Here is an 18,987-nt window from a genome sequence, read left to right as displayed (position 1 = left end):
ACAATGTGGAGATTACGGAAGAAGAAGTGCTGGATCTTCTTAAAAACATCAAGATTGATAAATCCCCAGGGCTGGATATGATACACCCCAGGTTGTTGTGGGAATTGAGAGAAGAGGTCGCTGGAGCATTAGCTATGATCTTTGAATCCTCTTTGGCTACAGGGGAAGTGCCGGAGGACTGGAGAATGGCAAATGTAGTTCCCTTGTTTAAAAAAGGTAATAGGGAGAAACCTGGGAACTATAGACCGGTGAGTCTTACGTCAGTGGTCTGCAAACTACTGGAAAGGATTCTTAAGGATAGGATCTATGAGCATTTGGAGAAGTACAGTCTACTCATGGATAGTCAAAATGGCTTTGTGAAGGGAAGATCGTGCCTCACGAGCCTGATTGAGTTTTTTGAAGAGATAACAAAAGAAATTGATGAGGGTAGGGCAGCGGATGTGGTCTACATGGACTTTAGCAAGGCATTTGACAAGGTCCCTTACAAGAGACTCATCCAGAAAGTCATGAGGCATGAGATAAGTGGAACCTTGGCTGTTTGGATAAAAAATTGGCTTAAAGGAAGAAAGCAGAGGGTAGTTGTGGAAGGAAAGTATTCTGCCTGGAGGTTGGTGACTAGTGGAGTGCCGCAGGGATCTGTCCTGGGACCCCTGCTCTTTGTAATTTTTATAAATGACCTGGATGTAGAGGCGGAAGGATGGGTGAGTAAGTTTGTGGATAACACGAAGATTGGAGGAGTTGTGGATGGAGCTGCAGGTTGTCTAAGGTTACAAGAGGATATAGACAGGCTGCAGAGTTGGGCAGAAAAATGGCAGATGGAATTCAATCCAGACAAGTGTGAGGTGATGCATTTTGGAAGGACAAACCAGAAGACTGAGTACAGGATTAATGGTCAGTTACTTAAGAGTGTGAATGAACAAAGGGACCTTGGGGTTCAAATCCATACATCGCTCAAGGTCGTTGCACAGGTTGATAGGGTAGTTAAGAAGGCCTATGGGATGCTAGGCTTCATTAACGGGGGATTGAGTTCAAGAGTAGAGAGGTCATGTTGCAACTCTACAAATCTCTGGTGAGAAAGCACTTAGAGTATTGTGTTCAATTCTGGTCACCTCATTATAGGAAGGATGTGGAAGCTATGGAGAGGGTGCAGAGGAGATTTACCAGTATGTTGCCTGGATTGGAGAACAAGTCATATGAAGCAAGGTTAGCAGAGCTGGGAATTTTCTCTTTGGAGTGTAGAAGAATGATGAGGTCTACAAGATTATGAGAAGTATAGATAGGATGGATAGTCAGTACCTGTTTCCCAGGGCACCAATAGCAAACACCAGAGGGCATATGTACAAAATTAAGGGAGGGAAGTTTAGGGGAGATATTAGGGGTAGGTTTTTTTTACACAGAGGGTTGTGAGTGCCTGGAATGACTTGCCAGGGATGGTGGTGGAAGCTAAAACATTAGAGGTATTTAAGAGCCTCTTAGACAGGCACGTGGATGAAAGAAAAATGGAGGGTTATGGGGTAGTGTGGGTTTAGTACTTTTTTTAAGGATTATATGGCTCAGCACAACATGGAGGGCTGAAGGGCCTGTACTGTGCTGTAGTGTTCTATGGTTCTAAGATGGGTGACCCCAGCCATTACCAATACTCTTCAGAGATTAAAAGGCAACACGAGTGAATCTGCAGATACTGGAAATAAATAAAAACACAAAATGCTGGCAGAACTCAGCAGGCCAGACAGCATCTATGGGAGGAGGTAGTGACGACGTTTCGGGCCGAAACCCTTCATCAGCCCAAAACGTTGTCACTACCTCCTCCCATAGATGCTGTCTGGCCTGCTGAGTTCTGCCAGCATTTTGTGTTTTTACTCTTCAGAGATTATCTCCCTTGCGTCAGTGGTCTAGTGATATACACCGGCTTTTCATACAACCTTCCACTACCTGCTCCCATGTCTTTACGTTACCCTGATCAGGGGCTGAGCAGGTGCTCCACCTTGCCCAAGGTGACCTGCAGGTTCACGCAGGGAAGGAGCACCCTACACCTCCTTTGGTGGAGATGTATCTCCACCCCACCACCCTTTCCCAATGACTTGATCTCACGTAGAACAGTCCTCTACTCTTTGAGTTCTGTGAACCTCGTAACCAAGGACTGCCCAGATACCTGCTGAATGATTGGTTTCCTCAGGTGAGCTAGTCCAGATCCAGAGAACGCAATCTTTAATACAATGTCGGTCTTCTTGGACAGTGGTAAGTCTTTGGAGTACTCTGTCTAGTAGCTAAGGTTGCTCGGTCTTTACAGATATCCAAAACCACAGGGAAGCTTTCTGAACCCATTAGAAACATGGTAAATCACACCGAATAGCAGGCCGGGCTTCAGGGCCCAGCTGTTCTACTCTTGTTCCTATTTCCTTGCATTCTTAAGTTTAAATTTGATCTTGCTTGCATGTGACTGCTTAACTTTTAAATGCTCTATGGAGTGACCCAGCAAGCAACTCATTGTATGAAACCATGAGTGTTAAGTAGATAATAGACAGCATTGGACTAGCCACCATATTTGGATACAGTAAAGTTTCCCCAGCCCAGGATATCTTGTACAGTCCTCTCTAACATCTGGGAATTGGTGTCTCCTGAAGTGGAACAGATAAGGTTTTATAACAACTTGGTAGGATTTTGGGTGTTGGCTCTTCCACAAGTTGTGTTTTTAACTTGTCAGCAGAATTTTAAAATGACAGGTGCATAGCTGGGCTTTGAACCCATGCCTGTGGATTTTGGCCCAAGCCTCAGTTTCCTGACTGTGTTTCAAGATTGTTTCTAGACCCCTGTGCCACAGCTGTATGCCAAGTTACACAGACATTAAAAGGTGGTAACATGTTATAAACATGAGAAATTCTGCAGATGCTGGAAATCCAAAGCAACACACACAAAATGCTGGAGGAACCCAGCAGGTCAGGCTGCCTCTATGGAAACAAATAAGCAGTAGATATTTTGGGGCCAAGACCCTTCTCCGGGGCTGAGGAGGAAGGCAGAATACGAGGTGTTACTCCTCCACCCTGTAGGTGGCCTTATCTTGACACAAGAGGAGGCCACGGACACGTGTCCAAACAGGAATGGGAATTGAAAATAAAATGTTCAGCCGTCAGGAAGTCCCACGTTGAGCACGGAGGTGCTCAATGAAGTTGTCCCCCATTGGGTCTCAAATGTAGAGGAGGCCGCTTTGGGAGCACCAAACGCAATAAACAACGCCAGCAGGTTCACAGGTGAAGTGCTACCTCACCCGGAAGGACTGTTTGGAGAGGTGAAGGAGGGGATGAGTGACTGCCTGCAGGGATTCGTGGGGAGGGAATCACAGATCCCTGTGGAAAGTGGAAGGGGAGGTGGGTAGATATATGTTTAGTGATAGGATGGTGGAAGTTGCGGAGGATAGTGTGTGTTGGATGCGGAGGCTGATGGGTAAGGACAAGAAGACTCTCATGATTAAGGAGGCAGGAAGATGGTGAAAGCATGGATGTATGGGAAATGGAGTAGACATGGGTGAGAGCAGCTTCAATAGTAGAGTGAGGGAAACCCTGTCCTTTAAAGGAGATCGCTGATGTCCTGAAACAGAAAACTGCGTCCTGGGAATGGAGGCGAGGAAACTGAGAAAAAGAAATAGTTTTTTTATAGGACATGGGGTGGCAAGAGGTATAGTCAAGATCACTGGGTATCAATAGGTTTATAAAAGATGTCTGTTGACAGTTTGTCTCCTAAGGATGGAGACAGAGAGATCGTGAAAGGGGAGGGAGGTGTCAGAAAAAGACCAAGTGAATTTAAGGGAAGTTAGAGGCAGAGTTGGTCAAATTGACGAGCTCAGCATGAATGCATGAAGCAGCACCAATGCAGTCGTCGATGTAGCGGAGGAAGAATTGAAGAGTATGGCAGGGGAAGGCTTCAAACATAGACTGTTCCAGATAGCCAACAAAGAGGCAGCATATCTTGGGCCCACATGAGTTTGGAGAAAGTGGGAGGAACCCAAGGAAAATCATTCAGGTTGACAATCAGTCTGCCAGACAGAGGGAGGAGGGTGGTGGTGGAGGAGGGATATAGGTTCTTTCTTTTGTCAAGAAAGAAGCAGAGATCTTAGAGAAACTAAAAAGTTTGGCCTTCAGAAAGCTCTGATTTTGACAGATGGAAGGGAGGTGATGATGAAACAGCCTCCCAATTTACCTCCTCCCTCATCTTCATTCAGGGCCCCAAACAGTCCTTCCAGGTGAGGCAACATTTCACCTGCGAATCTGCTGGGGTCATCTATTGTGTCCGGTGCCCCTGATGTGGCCTCCTCTATATTAATGAACTCCATTTTAAATCGGGGGATCTCTTTGTCGAACAGCTCCGCTCCATCCACCAACAGCCAAACTTCCCGGTGGCCAAGTGTTTTAATTCCCATTCCCATTCCGTGGCCGCCTCGTCTTGTGTCATCATGAGGCCATCTTCAGGATGGAAGAACAACCGCTTGCATTCCGTCTGGCTGGCCTCGAACCTGATGGCGTGAATATCGATTTCTCCTTACAGTAAAAAAATTCCCTCCCCCCCCCCCTTCTATTCCCCACGCTGGCTCCTTTACTTCTTCTCACCTGACTATCGCCTCCCCCTGTGTCCCCTCCTCCCTTTTCTCCTATGGTCTACCCTCGTCTCCGTTCAGATTCCTTCCACTCCAGCCTTTTATCTTTCTTACTCACCTGGGTTCACCGATCACCTTTAACTTGCCCCTGCCCCACTGTTTTATTCTGTCATTTTCCCCCTTCCTTTCCAGTCCTGAAGAAGGGCTTTGGCTTGAAACATCGACCATTCATTCATTTCCACAGATGCTGCCTGGCCTGATTTCCTCCAGCATTGACTGGGTATTGCTCAAAATGTTAAGTTTATTTTGCTAAAACAACATAAGATGGGTGATTGTCTTTGGATTCCTTTCCCTGGACAAAATAATAATTCAGAAGGGAACTAAAATTATCAGCCGATTCCTTTCACTACAGTGCCCCCCCCCCCCACCCAAAGTAGTTTTAAAGAAAAGCCCTAGAATGTGGTATGCATATGGGAACTTGTAACCGATATCTGCGGGTTTGCCTTTAAAGTGTGGAAAAATTATTCCAAGCAAATTTGTTTCTGCCCCCCCCCCCCCCCGCACCTAGGGGTGACCAAAACCTTTTGGGGAATTGGTATGAAAATGTGTGAACTGATGCGTCTGGCACTCACCCTGTCCCTTTCCCCAGCCCAGCCCTCTCTCAGCTCTCTCGTCTCAGAAGCGTGCGTCAGGTTCTTCGTGGAGGTTGTAGGCCATTACTCCCTGCACATGTCCGTCAGCGAGAGGGGCGAGCGTTCCTTCCAGAGAGATGCCTTCCGCAAATCCCACACCTCCAAGAGCGTTCGGCAGTTCCTGGAGCTCTTCATGGAGACTCAGATGTTCGCTGGCTTCGTGCAGGACAGGGAGCTCCGGAAAAGTGGAATCAAAGGTCGGTGCTGCTTACACCATTTACCTCTGCCTGTTCTTTATACTCCAGTCTGTTTTTCTTTTGTGAATGCTAACTCTTATGCTGTCTTTATTCTGTCTGATTATTACTTCCATATTCTTCATTCTGTGATTACTGGCATTGTGTTTCCAGACCTGATACAATTGACAATGATTAGAAGTGCAGATTACAGAAAAGACCTTCGCCATGCTCATTAAGTGCAGCATAGTTAACTGAAATGTAAATACCTATCCCTTGTATTTGGCAAACCTATTCCAAAGCTGCCGTGGCCCTATTGAACAAAGGTTACGGCTGCATCAGGTAGTGTGCAAGACGAATCCATTGCTATATTACAGCACTTCTGAAGGCTGACCTTCACTGATGTTGAATGCGGATGCAGCTGTGCTTCTTTACTCTGACTCTATCAGATCTGCCATGTTAGCTTGGACAAGTGTACAAACAGCTCAAATAATTAAAAATCAAAAAGTGTATACAGTATGCACCTGAACTTCTCACTCTTCACAGTGATCCACAAAACAGGAAACACCACAAACTGACAGAAACATCAGAACTGTTGGGCTTGAAATTCTGCCCTGTGTTCGTTTAGGAAGAGAGACAACTTACACCGGAATATTACAAAACGTGGCTTTATTGCAGAATTCGTAACTGGCACAGCGAATCCACGGAGTCGCTGGAGAAGGCGTTCTGTTTTCCCCTTACAATCTGCTCTTATTTATACCCCTTTTCCCCCAGCACACCCCCCGCTACATATTAGGTAATATCGGGCACTTGTGTCCATCTTATTGGCCCGCAGCCATATGCTCACGAGTTACCTGTTTCTTTTGTTTACTGAATCGCGTGACACTAATAGTATCGGTGTAGCGGGGTCCCCAGTTTCGCTCCCCCTCCCTCGCATTCCAGCCTCCTAACATTATGTGTGTTACGTGAGCCACTCCTGACCTGTAATGGCAGTCCCGAATTAACCCCAACACTCCCTCCCTTGGCCTCCCAGAGGCCACATCCCCACATCCCTTACAATCTTTTCCGCGGCTGCCGGGATCAGGCAGAGAGGTGAGCGTCCCCCGGCACTCTTTGGCGTGTCCTCCCTATTTGCTTATCCTGATTTGTCTGACCTAGGGTCACAAAATATGGGTAGGGGTTCCCTAAACATCCGCAATTTTTACAAGTAGCATGCAACATTTCAGAAAACTTATTCAAGAACAAATTCACAATCCCCCCCTTGCCATGGTCCATTTCAGTCCGTGTCCTCCCATAGCGCGTCCGCTTTCCGGGAGGGCCGTGTCCTCCCCTTCCACCGGGAACAAGGGTGCCTGGTACGCCGGTGGAGGTCCATTCTTTCCAGTCAAGGCTCGATCTATAGTCCGGATGACTAGGGTCCTAATACAGGGTATGCAACAACAACCACACGTGATAAAGATAGCAATTTAAATAGACAGTCCTAGAGCCGACTGTCCCAGAAACGCTCCCCACTTGCCAGAGGTCTTAATTAGCCAGTAGAAAATGATGCCAGTTATTGTTCCCCTCCCTTCTTACCTTTTAATGCCCTGTTGGAGACCTCGGTGACAGGGTATGGACCATGCCACCGTTTTCCGTTCCAGGTGAGCTTCCCCGGGCCTCGGAGGAACACTTCCACTCCTACCTTGATGGTGTCCGACCCCTGCGGCTGCTCACTGTTAGTTTATTGAACTCGCACAGTTATCAATTTTACCATATTTCTAAAAACTCTCATATACTCTGTTACTCAACACACAAATGTCTGAGTTTTCGGTAACTCAAAATTGAAGTGCTCCATGGCTCCCTAGTACACAGAGAGGATCAAATGTGGGACGGTCGCCTTTCAAAACCTGACCTTCGTGTGGGAGATTTCTCCTCTTAACAACCAGTCTAAGGTAGGCGCCGTCAGTATCCCTGTGTACTACGGTGTCCCGCGACTTAATTCTCCTCACTCCTGAGACTTTTATGCCCATCGTGGGCGGCGGGTACCCTCACTCAGAAGACTTTTCCACGGGCGGAGAATTTTCCTAAAAACAGATAAGAGTTAGTACTTACCAGTCACGATTCTGCACCGGGAATGATCTCTCCCAGGGTAATTTGGGGTTGGTGAGGATCCGTCAGCAGACAAGATCTAACTCAGTGATTTAACTATCTAGTGGAAGTCTTTGATATAACAGGCACTTCCTGACCTTAGTCGAGCTTGCGGCCGCAAGTTGTCTGCCGTCGGACCCGCCAGCCTGTGTTGTCTCTCCCTCCCCACGTCGGGGTCACCAAATGTTGGGCTTGAAATTCTGCCCTGTGTTCGTTTAGGAAGAGAGACAACTTACACCGGAATATTACAAAACGTGGCTTTATTGCAGAATTCGTAACTGGCACAGCGAATCCACGGAGTCGCTGGAGAAGGCGTTCTGTTTTCCCCTTACAATCTGCTCTTATTTATACCCCTTTTCCCCCCAGCACAACCCCCGCTACATATTAGGTAATATCGGGCACTTGTGTCCATCTTATTGGCCCGCAGCCATATGCTCACGAGTTACCTGTTTCTTTTGTTTACTGAATCGCGTGACACTAATAGTATCGGTGTAGCGGGGTCCCCAGTTTCGCTCCCCCTCCCTCGCATTCCAGCCTCCTAACATTATGTGTGTTACGTGAGCCACTCCTGACCTGTAATGGCAGTCCCGAATTAACCCCAACAGAACTGCCAAACTCTCCCATCACCCCAGCGAAATCTGGAGCTCTAAAACCTTTTTGCATGACTGCACCCTGATGGGATAAATTATTTTTCCCTAATCATGATAATCCTTCCCATAATGTTTGTTGACTTAGCCAAGTTCTTGTTTGCTGGCTACGATGGGGATTTTCATCGTGCTGTCAACTTTATAAATGCTTTATCTAATGCAGGGGATCATAACTTTTTTTATGTCACACTTTGTCAGTGTGGTGACGCCCGTGGGGCCCCTATGCCAGTCTGGCGACTCCTGTGGGGCCCCTATGCTGGTCCAGCGATGCCTGTGGGCCCCTAAGCCAGTACAGCGACGCCTGTGGGTCTCTTTCTCAGAATCATGTACTTAAATATATAAAATAAAATGCATGGGATTACAAAATAAACCAATTATGTTGAAATATAGTGATTAAAATATTTTTTTAAAACAAATTTTTGATTTGGTAATATATTCATAATTGAAGGAAATGCTAAATTTCAGTCAGAGGTTATTGAAAATAGAGATGTAATTTTTTTCCCCGTCCAAGTTTACGGACCCCCGAGGGTTCCCTGAACCCCAGGGTAAGAACCCCTGATCTAAATTAATTTGCTTTTCTCAGTTTTGATTTCTCGGTTCCTAAATCCGGCTTTCTGATCTCGTTTCACTTTGGTGCTCTTCATTTTTTTTAAAGTAAACGTGTCCAGCATGTCCACTCTTGCAAAAGAGCATTTCTGTTCATTTCAACCACACTGGGTGACAAACACAGCCCTTCCTGCCTTACACACTGTTGTTTATTCCTGTTGTTGAATTACATCTCCACTACTTCCCCTTGAGAGCATGAACACATTTCCTGGCTTGTACTCTTTGCTTGCTCCTTTCTGAATTCTTAACCCTTTTTTAAACAGGCCTATCCCAAAACTGTGAAGCTTCTGTAAAGCAAACAGCCACTGTCTCAGCTAATTGCTGTAGAATGTTATCACTAGCATTATCATAATTTCTAAGGCACAATTACATCACAAATCTATTTATGTATTTTATGTCCTCTGGTGCATTCCTGTCGTTTTCAACCAATTTGTTCCCACAGTGTCAAATGATCAACTGTCTGATATACTGTAAATAGCTGCGATAACCTATATCGTGACAGACATTGGCGGACCCTGAAGTTAGGCTGCTTGCTTCACTGGCTGTGGCTCTTGGGCCAGTTCAGCCTGTCTGGTTGAAATGACGTGCTATACAAGCAGAAGAGTTCATGTGTGTAAATACCAAACAGAAGAGAGCAAATGGTCCATCACACCTGTCCCACAGTTAACCAGAGAGGCAACAGTGTGTCCTGTTGCAAGTATTCTTATAGTTTTAAGCCCTATGGTACAACTTTACTTTTGAGGGACCCTTTTAAGTTGGTTTTACATAGAGGTGGTGGTGATCCATTTGACTTCTTCATTGTGGAGGTGTTAGTAATGATGAGACCATATGATATAGAAGCAGAATTTGGCCATTCGGCCCATCAAGTCTGCTCTACTGTTTTATCATGGCTGATTCATTTTTCCTGCCTTCTCCCCGTATCCCTTCATGCACTGACCAATCAAGAATCTATCAGCTTCTGCCTTAAATATATGCAGAGGCTTGACTCTGCACTGCCTGTGGCAATGAATTCCACAGATTCACCACTTCCAAGTATCAATGGATTCTAGTAGGGTTCTGGAGGACTGGAGAATTGCAAATGTCACTCCACTCTTCAGGAAGGGAGAGAGGCAGAAGAAAGGAAACCATGAGCCAGTTAATCTGACCTCAGTGGTTGGGAAGATGTTGGAGTCAATTGTTAAGGATGAGGTTTCAGGGTACTTGGAGCCACATGATAAAATAGGTCAAGTCAGCATAGTTTCCTTGAGGGAAAATCTTGCCTGACAAATCTGCTGGAAGTCTTTGAAGAAATAACAAACAGGATAGATAAGGGAGAATTGATGGATGTTGTGTACTTGGATTTTGGGAGGCCTTTGACAAGGTGTCACACATAAGGCTACTTAACCAGATAAGAGCCCATGCTATTATAGGGAAGATACCAGTTCCTCTCCTATATCATATGGTCTCCATTGGCTTGGCAGTCATCCAAACACTAGGAGTAAGTTTGGGATAATGCTGAGATCCGGTATTCCCAAACTTTTCCTTTCTAGATTTATTCTTTTAAGCTGCCTTAATGTAATGTTTAGTCTGAAAATAAGTCACCAGAAAGGTTGGGTCTGGAAAGAGCACGTTCTGTTTGATTCAGGCTTGGATCGGGTGAAAAGGGGCAACTCAGACTGTGTCCAGGACGGGGGTGAAGAGAGATGCCAGTGGCATCATGCTGTGAGCCATGAAGTCAGGAGCGAGGGTCAGGAAATGCTTCAGCAGTCAATCTGTTTGATCACACTATTATGCAGTTTACAATCCGCATCCCAAATCTATCGTCAAAGAATATTTGTGTTTGTGGACAGATAGGGATGAGCTTACTGAACAGTGATATCTGGATGTTTCCAATGTAGGTCTCTTTGAGGTGCGAGCTGGGGAATACCTGGAGACCATCCCCGAAACTGGGCCAAGAAGCGTTAACAGGTTCCTCAAAGGCCTTGGTGAGTACTGGCGGCCTCCGTGACCTCCATCCCGAGTGTCGTTAGGCGTGACACCCACCATATTTGCATCATGCATCTTGTCCTAAGGAAACCTCTGAGTAATTACGGGGGCAGCCTGGTGGAGCACTCGCAAAATCTCAGCCAGTGGCACTAGATTTTCAGTTTGATATCAAAGTCCCAACAATAGTGAGAACTCTGACCCACATTAATGTTGCTGCATTACTGCAAAACCATAAGTCATGGCAGCAGAATTAGGCCACTCAGCCCATCAAGTCTGCTTCGCCAATTCATCATGGCTAATCCACTTCCTTGTCAACCCCATTCCCCTGCCTTCTGCCCATAACCTTTGATGCCCTGACTAATCAAGAACCTTTGCTTTAAATACATCCATTGACCTGGCCCCCACAGCAACATATTCCACAGGTTCATCACCCTCTGGCTAGAAGAATTCCTCCTCAACTCCGTCTAAATGGACATGCCTCCTTTTTAAAGCTGTGCTTTCTGGTCCTAGACTCCCCCACCAAAGGAAGCATCCTCTTCACATCCACTCTATCTAGGCCTTTCAACATTCGACAGGTTTCAATGAGATCCCCTTCATTCTTCTGAATTCCACCGAGTACAGGCCCAGAGACTTCAGTCACTGCTCATGTGGTAACCCTTTCATTCCAGGAATCGTTCTCATGAACCTCCTCTGAACCCTCTCCAATGTCAACCAATCCTTTCTTAACTAAGAGGTGCCGGATGATCAAGTGAGGCCTCACCTGTGCCAGTGCCTTTTACAGCCTCGCATTGATTTTCTCTTCTAGTCCTCTTGAAAAGAATGCCAACCGCGTTTGCCTTCCTCACACTCACCACTGATTCATCCTGCAAATTAACCTTTAGGGAATCCTGCATGAGGACTCCCAAATCCCTTTGGACTCTTTTTTTAAAGTTTTCTCCCCGTTTAGAAAATAGTCTATACTTTTATTCCATCTACCAAAATGAATGACTGTACACTTCACGGCACTGTATTCCATCTGCCACTGCTTTGCCCATTCTCCTAATCTGTTTAAGTCCTTCTGCAGCCTCCCTGCTTCCTCAACACTACCTGCCCTTCACCTATCTTCATATTGTCTGCAAACTTGACCACAGAGCCATCAATTCCATCAGCCAAATCACTGGCATGCAACGTAAAAAGAAACGGTTCCAGCACAGTCCCCTGCAGAACACCACTAGTCACTGGCAGCCAATCCGAAAAGGATCCCTTTATTCCCACTCTTTGCCTTCTGCCAGTCAGCCTCTATCCATGCTAGTAAAACTCTCCTCACCATTGACCCCACCTATTTTCATAGAGCAACATCCATCGTCAGTGACCCTACCATCCGGGCAGTGCTCTTTTCTTGCTGCTACCATCAGGAGCCTCAGGACTCTCCGCCAGGTTCAGGAGCTGTCATTACCCCTCAACCGACAGGCTCTTGAACCATCATTAAAATGTTCTCATAACCAATAGACTCACTTTCAAGGACTCCATCTCGTGTTCTCAATATTTATTGCTTATACTTAATCATTGTGGCTATTTTGCTTCTTTAAGTATTTCGCAGTTTGTTGTCTCCTGCACACTGTTTGTCCGCCCTGTTGGTGTGGTCTTTCATTGATTCTATTATAGTTATTAGATTTGTTGAGTATGCCAGCAAGAAAGTGAATCTCAAGGTTGTATATGGTGACATATATGTACTTTGATAATAAATTTACTTCGAACTTCATTATTTTTTCCCTCTTGACTGCACGGCTCCTGACTAGCCTTACCCCATCCCAGTAGCCACCTGCTGCTGTATGCTATCACTCTGCCTGCCCCGGGTTTTAAATGCGTAAACATTATATGGTAATGACCCCAACAGAGTCTGAGAGGCAGCTGGGATTACAGAGGACCTTTTAGACAAGTATATGGATGGACAAGGGCTAGAGGGAAACTGGGCAAAAGTGAACAAATGGAACTAGATTGGATAGACATCTGGGATGGCAGTACACGATGGGCTGAAAGGCCAGTTTACTTCATAAGTCTTTATCACCGTGTCAGGGTCGTGTTCTTGGTCAAAATTGTCTTCCTGATTGTCTGTGCTAGCACAGAACATAGAAATCTACAGCGCATTGCAGGCCCTTTGGCCCTCAGCGTTGTGCTGACCATGTAACCTACTCTAGAGGCTGCCTAGAATTTCCCTAGTGCATAGCCCTCTATTTTTCTAAGCTCCATGTACCTATCTAAGAGGCTCTTAAAAGACCCAATTGTATCCGCTTCCACCACCACCACCAGCAGCAGTGCATTCCCCACACCTACCACTCTCTGTGTGGCAAACTTACCCCGGTACCCCCTTGATATCTACTTCCAAAGACTTTAAAGCTATGCCCCCTCGTGTTAGCCATTTCAGCCCTGGAAAAAAGTCTCTAGCTATCCACCTGACCAATGCCCCTCATCATCTTGTACACCAGGTCACCTCTCATCCTCTGCCAAGTTCACTCAACCTATTCTCATAGGGAACACTCCCCAAACCAAGCAACATCCTTGTAAATCTCCTCTGCACCCTTTCTATATCCTTCCTGTAGTGAGGTGACCAGAACTGAACGCGGTAATCCAAGTGGGGTCTGACGGAGGTCTTGTGTAGCTGTAACCGCTATTACACCAGCCATTGCACTCCAAAAGTCAGGTAGAAATTATTCTATGGTGTACCGATGTGTGGGGAAAGCGAGGTTGCTGATACACCAAGCCCCTAAGCCAGAGACCCACTTCCACCCGTGTTGGTTTGAGTATCCAAGGCTCATGTTGGAATATACATCTTCATCGAATCACACAGTGTGGAAATGGTGCAAGCCGACCGAGGTGCCCATCTGCCTGTCCCTCAAACCAGGGCTTCCCAACCTGCGGTCCACATTACCTGTCCAAATATCCGTTAAACAATGTTCCTGCCTCAGTCACTTCCTCTGACAGTTTGTTCTATATAACTATTCTTCTGTGAAAAATTCACCTCTCGGGTTCCTATTAAATCTGTCCCCTTCACCTTAAGCCTGTGTGTTTCTTTTGTGAATGTGAATCTCAAACCTTGTAGCAGTGTGATATGATTAAACTATATACATAGACATATTCTGTCTCTGAAATTAATGTGTCATTACACAGCTCTGCTAAGTTTTATGGGAGGGGGTGGAATGTAAGAGACAATTTGTGCAAAACGTGTAACTTGTGACTGGTTGCTCTTCTGACCATTAAAACTTCCTGTTTATTCTCATCAACAGGGAATAAAATGAAATTCCTTTCCAAGAAGTGAAAGCAGATCCAATAACGCAGACACGTCAGCATGATGGATGCTATAATGAAGCAATTTGTTGCCAAGCAGTGTGAGTACTCCTGAACTCACTCCCTCCAGAATTTACCTTTGCAGGTCATTGGGTTCTCTGGATTGATTCTGCTTGGTGAACTATGCCCCCACGCCCATGTCTGTGTGCACTCCGCACTGCACTAGGTTCGGAAGCCGTCTCCTGGATTTCACCCTGTGATGCTGAGGAAAGGCAACATTCCACTTCGGAGCGTGTCCCGTCTCAGACCCGCAGCACAGTGTGCAGATGCAAACTGGATGTGACTGAGAGCGACGGCTGGGTCAGTCCTGGCTGCTGCACCCGACAGGAGCTGTCCTTGCAATCAAAGTAGTGCTTCACTTCGTTCTGGTGTTCTTTTCGAACCCCCCGCCTGTAGGCAGTTGTCCTAAATGTTCCTCTCACTCTGTGAACCTGTTCTTGGGTTGGCATTCCGAGCTGAAGCCATTGGTGACTCTACGCGACTTCAGATGTGAGGCACAGTGCCGCAGAGGCTGTGTGGGAATGTCAGGGACTGAATGCTACTTTAACCCTCCCCCCACTCCATTCAATGCTCACTCAGAGTTGTGTGTGCACTCGTACTGTCTCGCTCTGAAACTCTGGGCTAGAAGCTGATGGCAGGGCTGTGTATGAGGAAGGATGTGAGGTGAGAGCAGACGGGGCCTGAGACAGCAGCACTGTATCTCACGCTGATGGCAGGGCTGTGTATGAGGAAGGATGTGAGGTGAGAGCAGACGGGGCCTGAGACAGCAGCACTGTATCTCACGCTGATGGCAGGGCTGTGTATGAGGAAGGATGTGAGGCGAGAGCAGACGGGGCCTGAGACAGCAGCACTGTATCTCACGCTGATGTCAGGGCTAAAAGGGCCACCCTCCCACTGCTGGTTTGCACAGTCCGCAACTCCAAACACTGACTCGTTTTGGAACTGGACCACGGCTGGAGCTTTCCCTCAGTCACGTCACAGAGATTGATGGGAATTTTCCTGTTCAGTATCCTGTTTGCTTCCAGGAAAAGTTCTTGGATTTGCAGAAGTGGAAAAGTTAATCCAGCTAAAGATTGCTCACAGTTGTAGGCTCGAAGCAGCCACCCATCTCTCTGTGTTATTACAGAAGCAATATCTAGTTTTCCCCTGTTCTGAGGAGATGCATTTTTCATCATACAGCTGCTTTTCCTTGGCAATGGTGACCCACGAGAACGGTCAGATCACGTTTGTGGGAGTCCGGATTTAGCAAGCACCTGTCTAACCCGGGTGTCTTGTATTCCTGCCCCCCCTCAGCCCTGTAATGCACTACCTCCCTCACTATAAAGTGATCCGATGTGGGAGGTGTCACTGATTCTAATTTCTTCACCACCCCAAAGTGACTGAAGCCAGTTGGGGTAAATGAAGGTGTTTTTCAACTGCAGAAGGACGGGGAAAAGTGAAGTTATAGACTCATTACCAATTTCCACCTGGCTGTCAGAGCATCATGGACACTGGTTCATGTATCTTTTTAAGAGAGCCACCGATGGAAAAGGCAGAGCTTCCTGCCCACAGTGGCTGTTGTCCCGTAATGTGAATGGTGGTGTCTCAGTCCCCTGCGTGCTTCACAGGGTTAATCACAGAGAATGCATTTGGGTTTTTGTAAAGCTCGTTAGCTGCTCCCCAGGTGAAACACAGTCAATCATCAAGCAATGGACTCCAGTGTGCAGAATGGCATGAGGGAGTCTGTCCTGGAGGCACCCCCAGCAGCCCTGCCTCTGTACTCCCTCGAAATGTGCACTAGCCCTCGCGATCTTACCAAAGGCATGTGTCAAGCAGCCGAGCTCAGGGCCCAGTCAAAGCCTCTTGTCTTTTCATTACTAAAACTGTTTAAGGTCTTGTTCTGAGTGTTTGCTTGGTCAGAATAAACGTGTTCTGTTTCAGAAAATGCCGTGAACTCACGTCAGGTCAGGCAGCATCTGTGGGAAGAGTAAGCTGAGGTCTGAGGTGGAAGACTTTGTCAGGCTGTTCTGAAAAAGAGGACTTCTCTTCTTCTTTCACCACAGCTGCTGCCTAACGTGCTGAGAGTTTCCAGAACTTTCTATTTTTACTTCAGATTTCCATTCCTTGGGACTAACTAAAGAATGAAGACCAACAGCACTCCAGTAAATGGAGGGATGAATCTCACCTCCTCCTCCTCACAGGAGCTATCTGTGTGTTTGTACCTGTACCTCACTTTGTCTTTACCTGTGCCTATTCGTCCCAGGGTAGAGTCGCACATGCGGGCACATGTCTGTCTCCCTGGAGACCCTCTCAGAACTTTCACATGATTTGCACAAATATTCTCTGGACATTAGCCATTGTTTGTGAATAAATTGAATGTAAAGTGTGGAGTTAGGTTTCACAGGCATACTTCATTTAAAATAAAGCTCTTCGTAATATCCTGAGGTGATACTGTATAGATCATTTTCTTTGTAAATCTCTTCATTACGCATTGGAGGTCTGGGATACTTTGTTCTCTCTGTCAATCTGGGTATCTCTCATCCCGTCACTCCTTTCCTCTGATGCTGACCTCCTTATAGGGCTCAAGGGACGAAGCCAGCAGCTACAAGTTTCTGAATTATTATGGAAGGATCACTACAGCCTGTAGCAGAGGGCTGCAAGTTTTAGGAGAACTGCAGTGAGCATTTGTAGAAAAGTGAAACCACTAACACCTAGATCACCAAGGCAGCCAATCACCAAGCACCTCCAAACTTTGCAATGTGAGAGGTTGGTGCTGATTGGCTGCCTGTGTATGTAGGAGAAATAACTGTAACAAATACTTGTTTACATGTGAATTTTAAAATAAACTTTTTGAACCAACACTCTTTGCATCCTTGTTCTTTACTATTGCCCAGATGAATTCTTCGCCCCAAACTTACTACAGTCAGTTTGAGTAAGGTTTTTTCAGTGACTCAGTGGCTAATTCTGTTCCAAAAAGTGCCATTGTGCCTGAACCCCTGTTACCACTGACTGGACACGTGGTGAATGGGGACCACACTCAGAGCTTCCTGCCTTCGACCTGAGGAAGGGGGGTAATGCACAGAACCACAGGTAATGTCTGCCACCCTGGCAGGTGAAGCTCGCTGCACCTTCCCCGAGGAGTTCAGTGGGTCAGGGGAAAAGAGCAGAGAGCATTTTCAGGTCAGAACCTTTCCATCAGAAGTGGAAACAAGCATGTTAAATTGCAGCGAGAGGACGGGATGGAGAGAGTTGTGAAGGTACAAATCAAGAAGAGGTTGAAAGTGAACAATAGAGCCACGTAAAAGGAGAAAGAGAAAAGGAGGAATTATCAAAAATGGTTAAATTCAATATCAAGTCTTGCAAGCTGAATTTACCCAGACAAAAGATAGAGTGCTGTCCCTCACACATGGGTTAGTTGTTCGAACAGAGGTCAGAGAGGCTTTAGTGCACTAAATGAACACAACAGATGACTGGAAGCCTACTGCAGATTGAGCAGAGGCAGTCACCCAGTCTGTGTTTGACTGTGTGGGTGTGGACACTCTCTGGTGGATGTTGAATACAGTGCACTGAGGCGCAAGGGTATCACTGCGACGCCTGGAAGGAACGGTTGGATCCCTGGATAACAGGAAGGGAAAGAGGTCAATGGACAGATGTTGCAGGGTTTCAACCCAAAACGTTACTAATTCCGTTCCTCCCACAGATGCTGCCCAACCTGCTGAGTTCTTTCAACAAGTTGTAAGCTGTATTCTTGCTTTTCCAGTTCTGAGTGTTTTTCGTCCCAGCAATGCTGAACGCTTCTAGTCTTTTCTGTTTGTGTTTCAGATTAATTCTGTTATGGGTTTATCAGAATCACATTCAGATTTAAGATCACCAGCATGTGTCATGAAATTTGTTAACTTTACAACAGCAGTACAATGAAATGCTTGATAAATAAATAGAGAGAAATTCAATTACATTACACATATATGCCTATTAAATAGTTCAGTTAAAATAAGCAGTGCAAAATAACAATTTTTAAAAAGTCATGCTTTGTTCAAGGGTTCAACGTCCACTTAGAAATCAGATGGCAGAGGGGAAGAAGCTGTTCCTGAATTACTGAGTGTGTGCCTTCAGGCTTCTGTACCCCCTACCTGATGGTAACAGTGTGAAGAGGACATGTCCTGGGTGGTGGGGGATCTTAATGGTGGACACCACTGTCCTAAGGCACCGCTCCTTGAAGACGTCTTGGATAATGGGAGCAGCTGGTACCCATGACTGGTCTTACAAGTCTCTGCAACTTGTGCAGTACCCACCCCCTCCACCATACCAGTCAGTGATGCAGCCTGTCAGAATGCTCTCCATGGTACAACTATAGAAGTTTTCAAGTATTTCAGCTGACATACCAAATGTCCTCAAACTCCTAATGAAACATAGCTGCAGTCTTGCCTTCTTTATAGCTGCATTAATATGTTGTGACCAGGTTAGGTGCTCAGAGATATTCACACCCAGGAAACTGAAATTGTTCACTCTCTCCGCTTCCGATCCCTCTATGAGGATTGGTTTGTTGTTCCCTTGTCTTGCCCTTCCTGAAGTCCACAATCAGCCCTTTGGTCTTGCTGACATTGAGTGCCAGGTTGTTGCTGCGACACCACTCAACCAGCTGATATATCTCACCCCTGTACACCCTCTCATCTCCATCTGAGATTCTGCCAATACAGAATGATACAATAAACCTGTATCATCAGCAGGTTTATAGATGCTGTTTGAGCAATATTTATTGAGTATACCCACAAGAAAAGGAATCTCAGGGTGGTATATGGTGACATATATGTATCTTGATAATAAATTTAATTTGAGCTTTGAAATGTCCAGTATCTTTAGCTCCTCTCTCTCTGGTGTGTAATGTA

General features: G+C 46.1%; 1 protein-coding gene and 1 long non-coding RNA gene across 4 annotated transcripts in view; one reads left to right on the top strand and one right to left on the bottom strand.

Annotated features, from left to right (window-relative positions):
* The window catches only part of LOC140731957 (DENN domain-containing protein 2C-like), a 181,432-nt gene extending 164,470 nt beyond the window's left edge, over window positions 1-16,962 (top strand). For all 3 annotated transcript variants that reach the window (XM_073053968.1, XM_073053966.1, XM_073053969.1), the window contains exons 18-20: window positions 5,238-5,477; window positions 10,711-10,797; window positions 14,062-16,962. In XM_073053968.1, the coding sequence (XP_072910069.1) occupies window positions 5,238-5,477; window positions 10,711-10,797; window positions 14,062-14,093 (359 nt within the window). In that variant the 3' untranslated portion in view covers window positions 14,094-16,962. The remainder of the gene's footprint in view (window positions 1-5,237; window positions 5,478-10,710; window positions 10,798-14,061) is intronic.
* LOC140731422 (uncharacterized) lies at window positions 6,106-7,315 on the bottom strand. The gene is made up of 2 exons (XR_012099817.1): window positions 7,029-7,315; window positions 6,106-6,872 (listed from the first exon to the last, which is right to left on the bottom strand). It is a non-coding gene; the product is annotated as an uncharacterized lncRNA (long non-coding RNA).
* Window positions 16,963-18,987: the final 2,025 nt, after the last annotated feature.

This window comes from Hemitrygon akajei, chromosome 8 (genome assembly GCF_048418815.1).
Source record: "Hemitrygon akajei chromosome 8, sHemAka1.3, whole genome shotgun sequence".
Lineage (NCBI taxonomy): Eukaryota > Metazoa > Chordata > Chondrichthyes > Myliobatiformes > Dasyatidae > Hemitrygon > Hemitrygon akajei.
This window is presented reverse-complemented; position numbering and strand designations above follow the sequence as displayed.